This window comes from Bacillus rossius, chromosome 10 (genome assembly GCF_032445375.1).
Source record: "Bacillus rossius redtenbacheri isolate Brsri chromosome 10, Brsri_v3, whole genome shotgun sequence".
Classification (NCBI taxonomy): Eukaryota; Metazoa; Arthropoda; class Insecta; order Phasmatodea; family Bacillidae; genus Bacillus; species Bacillus rossius.
In genome coordinates this window covers 13,386,125-13,403,255 of record NC_086337.1, presented here as the reverse complement: position 1 = coordinate 13,403,255, position 17,131 = coordinate 13,386,125, and the positions used below count along the sequence as shown (strand labels likewise).

Here is a 17,131-nt window from a genome sequence, read left to right as displayed (position 1 = left end):
CACCTACTTCACGTCCTGGGGCATCCTTCCCAACCCTAGCAAAACAGAAGCCATAATATTCACCAGACGACGCCCCCATCTGCCCCAGCACTGTTTGTGGGAGGCGCAGTAGTGAAGTGAAGGGATTCAGTGAAATACCTTGCTGTGACACTGGATCGTACACTGTGATTCTCACAGCATTTCTCATCTGCTACTACCTGGGCCTTTCGCGCTTTTAACTCGCTCTCCTCCATTATACGCCCCCATGGTCCCTTACCAGATCAGGATAGAGTTCGCCTCTTCAAGGCCTATATCATACCTCTTTTGCTATATACCTCAATAATCTATGCACTTGTTCCCGACATCCAGCTCCACCCAATAACCACATGTTTTAACAAAATTCTCAGATCGACACTTGGTAAACGCAGACATGTCACCAACATCCAGCTACACGAACTCGCAAACACTGACTCGCCAAGAACACTCATCACACAGTACACAAACAAATTTTTCCGAAAAACAGCACAACACCTGTCACAACTCATTCAAAACATAGGAATTCACGACATAACACGCCCACACCCCCATAAATTAATAACAGACTACCACCCAGGAAGGCCACCCTGACTGGGAATATTTGATATCCGGATAACCAGGACACCAGCCCTAGTGCCAGTGATGTGATTGCAAACGAATGCCCACCACAGTGTCGTTACCAAGACCAACAAATATGCTGTCCTTGCTGAAGAGGGTGCAGACACCATTGCACCCCCAACCAGCCAGCTGCGACCACCAGTGGAACAGTGGCCCCAGGGACACCACCGCCCCTGCAGCACACACCGCCACTACTACGCAGCCCCAATGCACCGCCGCCCCGGCCCATGCCCAGTCATGTGCAGGGACCCCTGTGAAACTGACAATGCCCCCCGTCTTTGTCAAAACTGGCCTAAATCAGGCCTTCATGCAACATAAGCTGGCACTCTCCCAGTTACTGACAAACAATTTCTCTATAGTGCGACAAACTATAACGTAAAAATTAAAACTGAGACACCTCAGGACCACGTGCGGCTTCTCTGGTTCCTCCATGAGAGGGGGTTCGAGAGCTACAACCCCCCCAGGGCAGAGCAGAAAAACACGAGATTTGTCATCAGGAACCTTGGGGTGGATTACGACCCCATGGAACTGAAGGAAAAGGTTTGCACACTGGGGCTGCAAGTGGAAACAATTAAGTGGATGGACCGGCGCACACCTGCCGAGGAGACCATTCCCGTGCCCCTGTACCTCGTGTCCCTGCAGGGCACGTTCCCGCTGACAGACATAGTGGGCGTCCACCACCTCGACCACATGGAGGCCAAGTTCGAGGCATACCGGGGCCGGCGTAAGCTGCAGCACTGGGTGCCAGCGGATGAACCACGGCATCTTCGGCTGCGATATGAAGCCGCAGTGTGTGAGATACCCTGGGGCACACCCATCAAACGAGTGCAACAAGCCAGATGACATCCCCCCCCCCCAGATGTGTCAACTGCGTTGACCACAAGATGCCCGACACAGCCCACCATGCCGCTTCCAGACAGTGCTCTGTCCGGCTGGCACTACTGAATTCCAAGGTAACACCAACAACACAGCCTGGACAATAACCGCGCGCCACCACCACCAGCAACGTCACTGTATTGAAGCCCCCAGAAACTCCTTTGCGAGCACCCTTAAGGCATTCACAACACAGCCACCCCCAGCACCACTCATTCCAGACACACCCACTTTTGCACCACAACACCCCTCTCGTGACACTCGCGCTCCCCATAACTTCTTGCCACGTCAGCCCGCCCCAAGTCAGCCCCCAGCTAAAAATTAACCACCTAATGCGGAACCCAACCTTTTTTGTGAATTTACAGATGTAATGAAACTTGTAAAAGAACTAAACTTATAGAAATTGGTTCCCTTTTTCCTGGATGCAGTAAGGAAATTCAAATCAGCGCAGAACAATGATGAGAAGTGCACAGTCGTTTTCTCCATCCTAACATCATTAGCTAATGCCCTCCCTTAAATTCACTGTCTGGAACAGCAACTGTGTTTCTAACAAAACTGCCGAGTTCTCTCATTTCATTTCAACACACAAGCCAGACTTGGTATTCCTGGCAGAGACCTGGCTCAGGGCTGGCACCCCGTTTGCGGTACAAGGATATGTGGTGCACCGTGCCGACCAGCTGGATGGTGCACAGGGGGGCGTTGCTCTTCTTGTGCGTCAAGCACTGTCGCACCACAGGTGGCATTTACCACAACTGCAGCATGTGGAAGCTGTGGCAGTGCGGCTGCAAACGAACCCCACGCCCTTCACTGCCGTGGCCCTATACATTCCATCAACCACCCCATTCCCGGCAGAGGACCTCACCAGTCTTCGCCGGCCCGACTTACGTATCATCCTGGCGGGTGACTTCAATGCCAGGCACACCTCCTGGGGCTGCCTACGCAATAACTATAAGGGGTATTGCCCTCCGCAAGTACCTTAATTTAACTCCCTAAAACTCCATGCCCCTGACAAGTTTACATACCTCCTCCACTCCCATACGGGCAGCCCCAGTGTACTGGACCTGGTGATAGGCACCAACCTACCCAGAGTCAACCCCCTTACAGTCTGAACCAATCTGACATCTGTCCACTACCCTGTCATGGGGACAATCGACACAACAGTCACCCCTACTGCCACCAGACTCATATTTAACTACAAATTAGCTGACTGATAAAAGTATCGAACAGCTATGGACCAGCAGCTAGACCTGCAACATAAAGCCCGCACGAAAGTGGAACTTGACCAACATTTTCTTCACTTTGCTGACACCATCATTACATCAGCCTCACTACATATCCCCCAGGTTCAACCACACCATCATGGCATTCCATTCCCAGAGCACATCAAGGCACTCATCTCAATTCGCAATAAGGCTAGGAGCCGATTGCAGTGTACCCGCCTGCAGCCAGACAGGGACGACTACAATTCACTGTTCGGACGGTGCAGAGTGGTTGTTGCTGAATGGACAACAGCGAACGAGGTCAAATAGCTTCAAGCGCTGTCACTAGCGAATGGCTCGGTGTGGCACTTTGAACGCAGTCTTCACTCGGCCAGGTCAGTGATTCCTCCCCTTGAGGTGGACAATTTCATTGCAGAGTCGGCGACTGACAAGGCTGTGTGCCTGGCTGACCATTTTGCGAACTCATTTGCCCCTGCATCAGTACCCCCACACATTTCAAAACTCCCTACACACTACCACCCCCCTCTGCCACCTGCACCTGGTGCTCTCAAACTGACCACTGCCAGGCAGGTGAGGACAGAGATCAATCGTGTGCGCAACAATGCTGCACCTGGCCCCGATGAAATCCATTTCACTAAAAGCACTCATTTACCTCACCAACATAATCAACAGCATCCTCATCTCAGGTCACTTCCCACAGTCATGGTGTGAGACCACGGTGGTACATATTTTCGAGAGGAAGGGCACGGCCAGCCGGCCGGGATCGTATCTTCCCATATCGCTGCTTTCTGTGGTATACAAGGTAGCGGAGCGCATTGTCCTGGCCAGGTTGGAAGCGGAAGTTGCCCGCCTACAACTGTTGCCAGAATTCCAGTTTGGCTTTAGGCGGAACTATCAACGCAGCACGCACTGGCTCATGTCACCGATCAAATCACCTTCAACTTCACCCAACCGATCCATACCGGCATGGTGTTGCTAGACCTGAGTCATGCATTCGATACAGTCCATCACCAAGCCCTAATCCTTAAGCTGGCCTTTCTGGAATTCAACCCTGCACTTCGCTGCATCCTTCACTTTTTCCCAGAAGCCCGTACGTTCCACATGCAGGTGGAAAGGTCCACATCATCCTCGAGAGAGATCACCGCAGGGGTCCCACAAGGGTCCACGCTTTCACCTCTTTTATCTTCCCTATATACTCATCCATTCCTAAGCCCCCTGAATGCACGATTGTAATGTACGCGAATGATACTGCGCTGATGGTACGCCATCATGACCCCATCCAAATTAAAGTCAAGCTGACCGCGGCCATCAATACAATCAATAATTATTTTATATCCTGGGGCATCCTTCCCAACCCCACTAAAACTGACACAATCTTTTTCACCAGACGACACGCCCGTCTACCCCCTGCACTGTTTGTGGGAGGCGCAGTGATCAAATGGAGTGATACAGTGAGATACCTCGGTGTCACACTGGATCGCATACTGCGCTTCTCACCGCACTTCTCATCTGCTACTGCCCAGGCTTACCGCGCATATAACTCGCTGTCCTCCATTCTCCGCCCCCACAGCCCCCTCCCATACAAGGACAGAGTACGACTCTTCAAGGCGTACATTGTGCCTATCCTTCTATATTCATCAGTAATATTTGCCCATGTACCCGACATCCGTTTCCACCAAATAAACACATGCTTTAATAAATTGCTCAAAGCAACACTCGGGAAATACAAATATGGAACTAACACACAGCTCCATGCTCTCGCAGACACCCAACCACCATGCTCACTTGTAATACAATACGCAGACAGATTCTTCAAGAAAGCAGCACAACACCCTTCTACACTTGTACAAAACATTGGCAAACACAACATCAACAGGCCTCACCCTCACACACTCAAAAACCGAGTACCATCCAGGCAGACCACCCAGACTGGGTGGCAACCAAAACCACCCATCACAGATCAAGAAACCTAGTGCAGTGCACCGGACAGCCCCCACAGTGCCAGTGCGACGCAAAAACCAATGAACGCCCACCACAGTGCCATTGGCGTAAATATTGTATATAATGTGAGTTGTACACCTAATGTCTATGTACTGTCTTCACCCCATCACAATTATTCTATGTAAGTATTTATCTGTTTTTCAAGTGTATTCATGATGTGTGCAGAACTCACCACAAACATAGGGCCGACAGCCCCAGACAAGTCACAAAGGTTTTTAAAATTTCCTTTGCATCATGCCTGTAAAACTTCTGTAATTCTCTGTAAATAATGTTGTGTTTGTAAAGTGTAACCTTAACTAATAACTGTAATTTTGGCAAAGGAGCACCTGGTGCTGGCATGCCACACTGTCATGTAAATGCAAATGTGAAACAAAGCAAAATAAAAACTTTTGAATTTGAAATTTGATGTCGCAACAACCCGCCATGGGCCAACCGACGGTATCCCCTCTCCACGCCCATGCCAGACTGGCATTCCTTCCGCCAGATTGCGACACAGACACCAGCGCGACAGGCGAGCGCGCCTGCGCAGGAACAGCAACGCAGCGGAAACAATCCAGGCCGGCCAACGCTCCCGGAGATTCAAGGCCACGATGTCGAAACAACCGCCTGTAGCTGGCCAGGCATCGAGCAGCAATCACGCCACCGCTCCAGAAAAACCAAGAATGTTCGTAAACTACCGCACCGCGAAGAAAAAGAAACAACACCCGAGTGTCGCAAGCACTTAAGCAGGCGCACAAAACACCACTGCGCAAAACCATATTTAATAACCGTTTCACGTAAAATTTTACAGCATGACAATATAATATCATCACAATAATATGGTTTGAGGTTTGAAACTTTACAATAATATGTTTCTGAAACTTGTTAGTGAACTACCGTCTTACTTTTATAGTTGGCGTCAATTCTCACTTGCTAGACCGATAATAATATCAAACTAAAACTGCAGCTTTGATCTAAAAAAATACTTTAGAGATTTACGAGTTTAACACCAAACACTAAAATCTTGCTTAAAAGGTCTACTGAGGTTCTTGCACTTATTGAACACAAGATTTTAAGATTATTGGTTAGTGTGGAAGGCGTGTAAAATAAACTTAAATTACTTTTCTTCTAGTGACTTCTCGCTACCAGCAAAACTCAAAACGGGACAAGTTACTTGTCTTCTGTCGTCTTGAACACTAGGGTCAGTTGACAAGTACGGATGACGTCCTCAGAAACTGGACTCGCCCTCTTTGGTGCCGCAGCTGGAACCTTCGTCATGGAATACCTCCACAGATATTCTCCCTCCTGGGGCGGAAGGCTTCACTCACTCAGCGAGTATTCACTCAGCATGTCGGTACTCACTCCAATTGCATCAACTCAGCTTCTTTTGCCATTTTCTTCAAGATGCTATGACGGGAGTCGCCGCAAAAACTCGCTCAGACGGTCACTTATCTCTTCGACCGCCTCGTAGGTCTCTGTACGCGGCGTGGCTCACCTCCGGGTCTCTGTCTGTTGACTGGTTTCTGCGACGCGAGTGAAATACACTGCACTAGCTTCACCATGGGTTGCCCGCTCACTCGCTTGGTCGTGTGTTGCCCGCTCACTCGCTGTCAGACTAGAGCCTGCGACCAGCGGCCCGCTGCATTTAAACAGAGGATGTGGACTTCAGCTTTCTCGTCGAGTCGTATTCTTCTTCGTCGGCGGGTTATGAACTCCGCGGACATTGTCGAGACTCCAACTGCATCTGCTCACTGGGCTAAACGTCTTCCTTACACCCTCATGTTGTAAGCCATTCCTTTTTGTTCCAGAAGTCTTTCTACTTTTCTCAAGGCTCACTGAGCCTCATCCTGTAGTTCATGTCACGAACTCATAACACTAGATTCACACGGTCCCAGTTATCTCCACCAGTGATTGGCATATTTGTATACATGAATACGAATAATAATGTATCCACCAGGATGCTTTTTTATAAATATGAATATTAATATATTTATATTTATAGGTGTGAATTAAAATCAATTTTATTCACAAGCACGAATATGCTTCTATTCGTGTTTTCGTAAGAATATTATGTTTTGGGTTACCAACCCAGGATAAGACAATACAACTCGGACACTTGCCTGGGAACGGCCTCAAAGTTAGTAAAATATGACAATTTAATTTTTTTGATTTAATATAATTTTTTAGTTTTATTTTACTCGCTGTTCCTTAAAGAAGTTGCCCCGAAAAGCAGAAACAAACGAATACACAAAATTTAAGGTACGAACCAAATGCAATCACCTTATAAGTATAAATGACACAACTATAAAATACGTTCAACACTTAATTCCAAATTAACTCTGAGTTTGAACAGAGCTACAACATATTTTAAATAACTGTACTTTTTTTATATATTGTTACGAACACAGACAGGACCGCAACACACGCCAGGTTTGGAGCTGGCTGGCGGACCTGTCAGGCCACTGGCGTTAGGCACCGTGTCACATGCCGTCCACTGACATAAGGTATGCCACGCATGCCTGGCCAAATTACAAGGGTCGTCGCTAACCACACTTCCCCCTCCGCGCCCGCACATCATCATCCTTCGGTGCTGTTATCTATTTCTGGGCGGCCTTCGTAATTCCGCGGGCCGCCACGCAGAGTTGCGAGGATGGACGCCACTCTTCTGGACTGTTCGGGGGTCGGGTCGGCCCTGGATGACGCGGCTCGTCACTGCAGCTCTCGTCGGTTCTGGAAAGACGACCCACCAGTACTTAAGCAGCGACGTCGGCCTCCGCGGGAGATGAAGGGAAGTGCGACATCGGCAAAGAGTGTGAATACCCCCCCCCCCTTCCTTTTTATCGTATACGTAGGTACTTATGTTACATATGAATGTGTGAATTTACTTTTGCTTGAAATATAAAAACATATGCTTTTACAGTTGGTTGATGTTTATAATTTCTTCGAAATTTTGATGGTATGGTTTATGGAGAGGGTTGAACCAGGACTTTGAGAAGTACCCAAAGTTATGGTCTACATCTCCGTAAAATAGCTTAAATACTTATGAAGGTGGTAAAGTCCCATATTCACTAATAGACGAATATAAATATGCGAATACCAATACAGGAATTTGAATACTCCTACTTGTTTGTAAATATGAATACACGAATACGAATATTCGTAAGAAATTACAAATACAGCCAGTAATGTACAACACTATTTCCGAGCTTAGGGTGCAGGGTGTGATACTGGTGCCGGGGTCTGCCATTTTGGATTTTGATGTCACGGCGGCCATTTATGGTGTCAAATTTCCTCAAAATTCCTCAAAAATGACTCAAAACTCCTAACAAAAATTCCCGATTTTTATGGAAAAATTTCTGTTTTGAGGGAAAATTTCCCTTCTTATTACTCAAAAATGCCAACAGCTTTGAAATTCCTAAAAACGGCTTTATTTCATTAACGACTAGCCGCATTAAGCCGCACCTTGATAATTAGGATTCCATTACCGAAATTTTGAATTATGACGTCACTGTTGCAAGTTTCGTTACTGCCGCCATATTGAAATCCCATATTTTTTTGTAAAAAAAGCGGATTTTTTTAAATTTATAAAAAAATTTACTTAATCAAAATTTTACTATTCAAAAACACCATTGCATATTTTGTTACGGTCACCATCTCGAAAATCTGTAATGTTTATGCTAGAAATTTGAAAAAAAAAAATATATATTTAATCAAATTTTATAAAATATTTAAAATACGCATTTAAGTATGGGATTCCTTGGATTCAAACCCGGCAAAAGCAAAAATAAAAAATTGCTACTGATCCTTCCTCCACATAATCCGCCGTTAGATTGACCTCCCACCTCTAATGCCAAGGTATATATCAACAGCTAGTACTGTCAGTCCTCTCTGAAGTGGCCGAGAGAATCATCCTCCGCAGGTTGGAACTTCATCTCACCCCTCTCGGTCCCCTTCCTGCATTTCAGTTTGGTTTTGGCGCGGGCTGTCGGCGCAACACGCCGTAGCGCGCGTCGTTGACCAAATCACCGAAGGCTTCACCTCCTTCCAGCACACTGGTGTTGTACTGCTCGATCTGTCCAAGGCCTTCGATACCGTCAGCCATCACGCGCTCCTTCTGAAGCTGGCATTTCAAGGCTTTCCTCCTGCTCTCTTTCATATTCTTTATAACTTTCTTTCACATCGCTCATTTCGTGTCCGTGTCGACCAATCTTTTTCGCAGTCCTGCCACGTTCCTGCCAGTGTCCCTCAGGGAGCGATCTTGTCGCCCCTGCTTTTTTCCCTCTACACTTCCGACATACCCGTTCCCCCATTGCACTCTCACCCTCTATGCCGATGACACTGCCATCTCCACCACATCTCGTCTTGTCTCCGACATTCCCGCTCGCCTCATGGCGGCGGTATCACTCATCTCCACTTACTATCATTCTTGGGGAATCCGGGCGAACGCCGGCAAATCCCGCGCAACCCTTTTCACCCGCCGATTCCCTCGCCCCCCGCCCACCGTTGTGTCCCGGGTGGAGCCGATACCCTGGTACCCGTCGGTGGTGTACCTGGGTGTCCGCCTGGACTCCGGTTTGCGGTAGGGTGCGCACCTGGCTGACTCCATCTCGTCGGCCCGACGTGCCCTCTTTGCCCTGGCGCCTCTCCTCAGGCCGACCTGTCCTCTTCCCACTTCCGGCCGCGTCACGCTTCTCCGTCTATACGTCCTCTCAATCCTACTGTATTGCTCACCTGTGTGGGCGCACGCCTCCCCCACGGCCTTCAGCCCACTCCTCGTCTTTTTTCACACTTCCCTTCGCATGTTGCTAGGCCGTCCCCGGTGGACTTCCATTCCTGCCCTTCTGGATGCCACCTCCCTCCCGCCGCTCACCCTCCTGATCAAGGCCCGGGCCGATCGGTTTTACCGCTCCGTCCGTCGCTCCCGCCTGCCCATAGTGGCTGCTATTGCCGCCTATGATCCTACACTCCCTTACCCACACCGTCGTCTCCTGGACTACCAGGCCCACCGGCCACCCTAGGTGGCATCCCATGCCGTCCCCTCCCGTGCGTCTCCCATGCGCTGTTTCTTGCTGCCCCGTGGCCCCCAGGGCGAACAATGACCCCGTGACAAAGCGTGTGTTCTGTGGTGGAACTGCCCGCCCCCTGGCCTTGGTTGTGGTATTCTGATGTACTCGTAGGTTGCAACCATATCTGGGGTTTTTTGAACTAGTTTTCCCCAGTCTCCGACCTTCCAAGCCAACTTTCAATAATCTGCGCACACCAGTTTGCTGTCACTGCTCTGCGCACAGCAGTCCACTTTCACTCGTCTGCGCAAAACCAGTATGCTGTCTGGTCTGCACTCACCAATGTACTATCACTGGTCTGTTCACACCAGTAGGCTGTCAATGATCTGCGCACACCCGTCTGCTGTCACTGGTCTGCGCACACAAGTGAGCTTTCACTGATCTGCGAAAACAAGTCTGTTATCCCTGGTCTGCGCACACCAGTCTGCTTTCACTGGTCTGCGCACACCAGTCTGCTTTCACTGGTCTGCGCACGCCAGTCTGTTATCCCTGGTCTGCGTGCTGTGAAAAGATTCAGTAGTCTTGAAGATCTAAAGATGTTGAGTAACCAGATTTTGTCTTTGGAATGTGCAACATGACATCTGTTCCTACAGTGACAACATAATTGAGCTTAAAGTTACATACTGGAGATGTACGGCCAGTTTTTAGTTTAGAAATCTATGGAACCATTTAAAGGCATTTTGCACCACAAGCACTTCTTCAATACTGGTCTGGTGATTATGTATTTTCAAATCTGGTCTCGTCGGAGCATGCATGGGACAGTGAGCACTATGACGGCCGAGAGAATCAGTTGTGTTGGAGCGGGTGAAGGGCCAAAGTTTTTAAAACAGGTAATAACTGCACTTCCTGCTAGAATACTCGTATACTAAAGTAACTTGTGTTTTCCAGTGTACTGGTTACGTGAGCTGCCAGAGATATAACTGCGATCAGGCCGAGGAGCTGCAGGTTCAAGAGACGTCAGCTGTGTTGAGGGGCTTGTATCCTCACGCCCACTACATTGTCAGCGTGGCTGCTGTGTCTGGGAGTCAGGGACCTTGGGCTACACTTGCTCTGACTACGCACAGTGCAGGTGAGAGCAACCACCCAGATACTGCAAGCTTGCTCTGACTACGCACAGTGCATGTGAGAGCAACCGCCCCGATACTGTACACTTGCTCTGACTTTGCACAGTGCAGGTGAGAGCAACCACCCAGATACTGTACATTCGCTCTGACTAAGCACAGTGCATGTGAGTGCAACCACCCAGATACTGTACACTTTCTCTGACTGAACACAGTGCAGGTGAGAGCAACAGCCCAGATACTGTACACTTGCACTGACTACGCACAGTGCGGGTGAGAGCAACCGCCAGATACTGTACACTTGCTCTGAATACGCACAGTACAGTTGAGCAACCGCCCAGTTACTTTACACTAGCTCTGACTATGCACAGTGCAGGTGAGAGCTACCGCCCAGATACTGTACACTTGCTCTGACTACGCACAGTGCAGGTGAGAGCAACCATAAGATACTGTACACTTGCTCTGACTACGCACAGTACAGTTGAGCAACCGCCAAGATACTGAACACTTGCTCTGACTACGCACAGTGCAGGTGAGAGCAACCGCCCAGATACTGTACACTTACTCTGACTACGCACAGTGCAGGTGAGAGCAACCACCAGATACTGTACACTTGCTCTGACTACGCACAGTGCAGGTGAGAGCAACCACGCAGATACTGTACACTTGCTCTGACTATGCACAGTGCAGATGAGAGCAACCGCCCAGATACTGTACAGTTGATCTGACTACGCACAGTGCAAGTAATAGGAACCGCTGAGATACTGTATAATTACAAAATTAAGGTAATATGATGTCACAATCCAAGATTGGCGACCATCACCGGGCACGGCACGGAGGCTTAGCCACCAGACCACCTATGATATACACTACAGTAGCAATTTACAGAATGACACTTTCAAAACATAGTATGTAGTTCGTGTAAAAACACTCACGTGAAGTTGTTAGAAAAACTGTTAACAGAACAATAGAAGCAGAAAAAATGTAGATGTTCTAACTACTTAAGAATTGTCAAGATTAATACGTGTTAAGCTAAGAAGTCACAGAGAGTGGAGTTGACCGGACATGACCGTGACTATGCGCCACCACCACCTCGCCTGACTGGAGCTCACACTTTTCTCTGAGGTAGGGGTGCGAACTGTGACGATGTGTGACAGGCGTGTGCATATGGATCTCAGTTCAGAATACGAAACAGAAATGGATGAATTTGTAGTTAGTGTGTTACTAGCGAATAATATAAAGTTTTGGTTAATATAGTACTAAAAATATCAAGAATAAAAACAATGTAATCCTAGACTAAGATAATAAAATATTATACAAGAAAACGGTTATGTAATAATAAAAATTAAAATGTCAGCATACATTGTTTAAATAGATATCTACTGGATCTTTACAAAAATGAAATATTAGCAATAATTTTATGTGATCATAATGTATTTTGAGGTAGGTAATATATATAAAAAAAAATAAACTAAACATAACCATATACAGATTCCAGATAACTTCAAAAAATATCACTTATTGGTAGTCCACTCATACTTCACTGGTAAGAGTGATGTTTACAAAAGTGTACATGGGAATGTTACATATTGTGGAGCTGTAGACGAAGTCAGGTCCTCCATTTGGTTTTCAGCTTCGGAGACAGCAGCAAACATCTTACGCTTAACACCACTCTGAAGGTTTGTGTGTTTTTGCTGCCGCCTACATAGAGTTGAAAAATAGTTTGAGACCATCAGGTGGTTGCATTAATTCACGTCGCCATGTGTCTTTTTCTTAAGAAAATGACTCATATTTTGCTTGTTCACGAATAAAATCAAAAGCCGATTCGGTAACCTTAGCTTTTTTTTTTTTTTACTTTTCGCTCATTCTGTAAATATTTGGTAGGCTAAGATATATCATCAGATCATGGCTGCATACTGTCTCCAAATTAATTGGATATGTTCTCCGTTTTTCTGAACCTATCTTTTGTTGTAAGTCTGTATAAATGCCATTGTTGTGAATATTTCCACGGCTTGCAAGAAGCAGCTTCGTTTTCACTTCTAAAATTAGCTTCAAACACTTTACACTGCTTCGTTACGGACCCCGCAACTTCATCCACAATGTTTTGACCATATGACCTGAAATAAAAAGGTATTACATACGCATGAAGGTATTATTACAGGCCCTGAAAATTTGGCAGATTCGTTGAGCGTCAGGCTTACCAATGAAATGGTTTGTTGTTGTTGACGTTCTGTAATGTTTATTGGCTGTTTTTTATTGTACAGTGAAGTCTAAGATTACGCATGGATTATATCGCTCTTCTTAAAACTATTTAGTACTACTGTCTCACAGTCATTTAGGATGTAAAAAATAATTTTTGATCCAATCGTGAATGTAACACAGAAGTAAACTTAATTTATAGTTTGACATAAAATAAATCCGCAACATTTTCAAGCCTCAATGTATTATTATCGCTAAATATAAAAATGTAAACCTTAACAATATAAATACAATAATAGTATTAACTGATCTGTGACAGTAAAAATATGATGCCCACCTGGTTTAATTCCGTATTTAACAGCTATTTCTGCCCATATTTTAAATTATAGTATTGTGTCACCAAAATGTTTATCATCGGTATCGTACAGCAGTTTATTAACACGCACAGCTTCAATCAGGAATTCCTCTGTTGATGTTCCTTCCAGCTTGCTGGACTCTAGGCAACGCGCAGAGAGAAAGGGAAGGTGATAGTAAAAATGGGGGGGGGGGGGGGGGGGGGGGGTGCTGAGTCTGGTGGGACGACAGAATTGTATCCCCTCGGAAAGGCTACCTTTCAGGATTTTCTGTATAATGACACCGCAGAAAATAAACTGGAAAGGTACCTAACCTAACCTAACCTAACCATGTCGCAACTGGAAAGGTTAGCTTTCCAAGGGGGTAACTTTCAGGATATTAAAGCAGAAAATAATAAGCATTTTAAGAAATCGGAAAGGGTACCTATCCAGTTAATACCCAGCTACATTACCGCCACCAAAATTATGAAAGGTACCCTTTCCAAGGGGATACAATTAAGCCCCCACCCCCAACCCCCCCCTCCCGGTCAAGGTCCGGTTGCTCCACTGCAGTCGTGTCGAGTCTTATATGTCGCAGTGGCGCCGCGCCCGTACAGAACAAGCGAGTCGAATTACTTACCCGAATCAGGTCAGGTCAAGTCAACTTCAGTACATTTCTGTGGCGCCTTAGCTTAAAGACACAACTGTCACGTTCCAGTGAAGATATGTGCACACACGTGCCTCGTCCAAAGCCAATGGGGTGAACTGTATAATGGGAATGGACCTAGCAAATGAAAGAGTGAATAAGAATACTTAAATAAATAATAAAGGTTGAAAATTGGCTGTTATTAACGTGTCATGAATTGATTTTGTGCTAATTAATGGTTAAACTATTAATTTATTTGTGTTAGAATTTAAAAATCCAAAACCCAAATTAACAACATTGCCATGGCCAAACTAAACCTATTTTTTAATTCATTAGCTGGATGTCTAATTAAGTATAATGATTGTTTAGAAAAGGCTTTACTGAATGTAGCCTCTAGTGACACTGCAACAAGACAGCTTTATTTTTTATCTCGACGCCTTGTTCAACCAGAGTTTTAATAGTCTGTTAACGAATGATTCACGCTACGACATCTAGTCGAAACCAAGGTTATTTAAGGCGAATGAGGGATGAAGAAATAAAATACACTCACGACATTAAAACTTTTTATCCGTGTTATTATGTATTTATCTTTGTTGTCCATCTTCGAAGATTTTCCCTGACTGTCACAGTAAAACATCACTGGTGTAATTCAAAACAAGCGTTTTAAATAAATTTTCCGCATTGTAATAACAAAAAAAAAAAACACTTTTTTTGTTGTTGTTGAAGGATCTTTTTATTTTAGAAAACACACTTTTTCACAGAAACGTCCTCTCTATATCCTGTTGCTAGAAGCCCAGGTCTGTCTGATCTGGGTGGAAAGCAAGGGGTATGACCACCCCACCACAGTGATTCTCGTACTGTTCTGTAATGGTTCTGTAATGGTTCTTCTATAAAGCCTTAATTATTTCCATTTCCATTTCTAATAATCTTGCATTCTAAAAAATGTAAAGCGGTTCAAATTAAATCGTAAGCTGAAATAATCATGATTGTGCAAAATTACAACTCAAAATCACGTAGATTTAAAATGACTATATTACAATAAATTATTTATCGGTAAGTTTACTGTAAAACATATATTTCCTTTTAAATTACGGTTTAAATAATATATATGAGGAGCTATTGTGCAAAACTCGATATGTCAATCACCAGTAAAAATGTATGTTTCACATGTTTTGAGACCCTTTTTCTGAGGCGAAGAACACTACCATCTCACGAAGATACAAAACCCAACATGCCCAAGTAATTTACAAGTATGAAGTATGGGTTTTTGTGCAAAAAGGGACTCAAAACAGGTGAAACATACATTTTCACTGGTGATGGACATGCATACTTGCTAATGCAGATGATAATGGTTGTTGATGTTCGCAGCGCCCGAGGTGGCGCCGACAGCCAGCCAGGCAGCTGTCGCCAGCGCCACCAACAGCTCGCTCGAGGTCCGCTGGGAGCAGCCACGCGACTGCCGCGGGCTCAGGGGCGTCATGCACGGCTACAAGTACTGGCTCGTGCCGGCTGGCGGCGCCACGGAGGTGGCTCGCGGCGTCACGGAGGAGACGAGCCTCGTGTTCACCGGCCTGCAGCCGCACACCGCCTACCAAGTCAGGGTGTGCGTGCTCACGTCCGCGGGCTACAACCCGCGCCACATGCTCGTCTTCAACGCCACCACCAAGTCCACAGGTATCTTAGTATGTCCTGGCACAGGCACAGACGCGAGGTGCCTGTTTTCGATGGATTTAGGAACTTTCCCTGAATTTATAGGTCCGAGATGGCGGACATAGCGTCTTAAAGGATGATGGTTGGCTGGGAAACTATACATCTTTTATGACTTATCACCTTATTTATTGAAATTGATGTTTTTTACATAAAATTAAAAATTATTGCAACGATAAATTATCCAACCAAGGACACTGATAAGATCAATCAGTATATTGATTGCAAAGTTATTTAATGAATTTTGGGACTTTCCCCGAATTTCTAGCCAAATAATTACACAATTCCAAGATGGTGTCCAAATCTCAAGATGGTGGGTGCCACTGTAATAATAAATTATTGCTGCACTTAGTGGGTAAAAATTAAACTAACATGATAGTGGCGTACTCTAGTAATCGAAAACAATATGGTGGCCTCCAGCAGAAGAAAACAATATGGCGGACATCATGTCACACCAGCTTGCCTTGGTATTGGTGGTTGGAGGTCAGTCGGCAGGTGGCTTCCATGGAAGAAGGGTCTATCGACTTTTTTGCTCTTACCAGGTTCGAACCAAGGAGTTCAGGCCGTAAGTGCGTTTTTAAATAAAGTTTTATTAAAATGTGATTAATAAAATATTATTATAATTTTTGAGATTTTTTCCAAATATGTACCATAAAAATATGGTTTTCCAAGATGGTGGCTGTAACGAAAAGTGAAACAGTGTTTTTTGAAATATTTTTATTAAAATTTAATTAATAATTTTTTTATTAATATAAAAAAATTCCGAATTTCTAGCATTGAAATTACGGATTTTCAAGATGGCGGACATTACAACATACCAGCTGATGATATATTAGTATAGTCATAATATGTCAAAAAATGGCTGTAGAAGGAAACAAATTTTGGAAAGCTAATTTTTGGTAGAAAATGTTCTGTAGGGTCTCCTTTATGTTTGGAAGAAAATCACCTGAAGTCCGCAATGGGGAACATGCCGCCATCTTGGAAAAATGGCGGACAAAATAGGTTTTTCTTATTTAACTCGTGAACCGTTGCTTTTACAAGACAATTACTAGAGAAGTAAAAGAACGATAATTACATTTTACATAAAAATGTTTCTATTCAATTTTTCTCTATCTTTTACAGTTGAAAAGTTATGGTGAGTTTTCTATGAGTAATGTCATTGAAATCCTTGCCTGTCTCATGGTATTTACTCAATCAGCAGTTTGATTTGCCTCCTCGTTTTGGAAACTCCCTTATGTGTTATATGTGTTAATGTATACTGTTAAACGTACGTTTAAAAATGCAAAAATAATCTTATTGATAGTTAATAAGTAAACTGGTCATTGCCTGTTATCAGTGTTTGTGAAAAATTTCAAACATAAAACATCAAACATCATTTGAAACATCAACTGTGATGCCTCTTCCATTCATAAATCTA

The 17,131-nt window shown here is 45.1% G+C and overlaps 1 protein-coding gene across 2 annotated transcripts in view; it reads left to right on the top strand.

The window, feature by feature from the left end:
• Nucleotides 1–17,131, top strand: part of LOC134535791 (uncharacterized) — a 443,681-nt gene that overhangs the window by 366,241 nt on the left and 60,309 nt on the right. For both annotated transcript variants that reach the window (XM_063375065.1, XM_063375066.1), the window contains 2 exons: nucleotides 10,658–10,838; nucleotides 15,376–15,681. In XM_063375065.1, coding sequence (XP_063231135.1) covers nucleotides 10,658–10,838; nucleotides 15,376–15,681 — 487 coding nt within the window. The remainder of the gene's footprint in view (nucleotides 1–10,657; nucleotides 10,839–15,375; nucleotides 15,682–17,131) is intronic.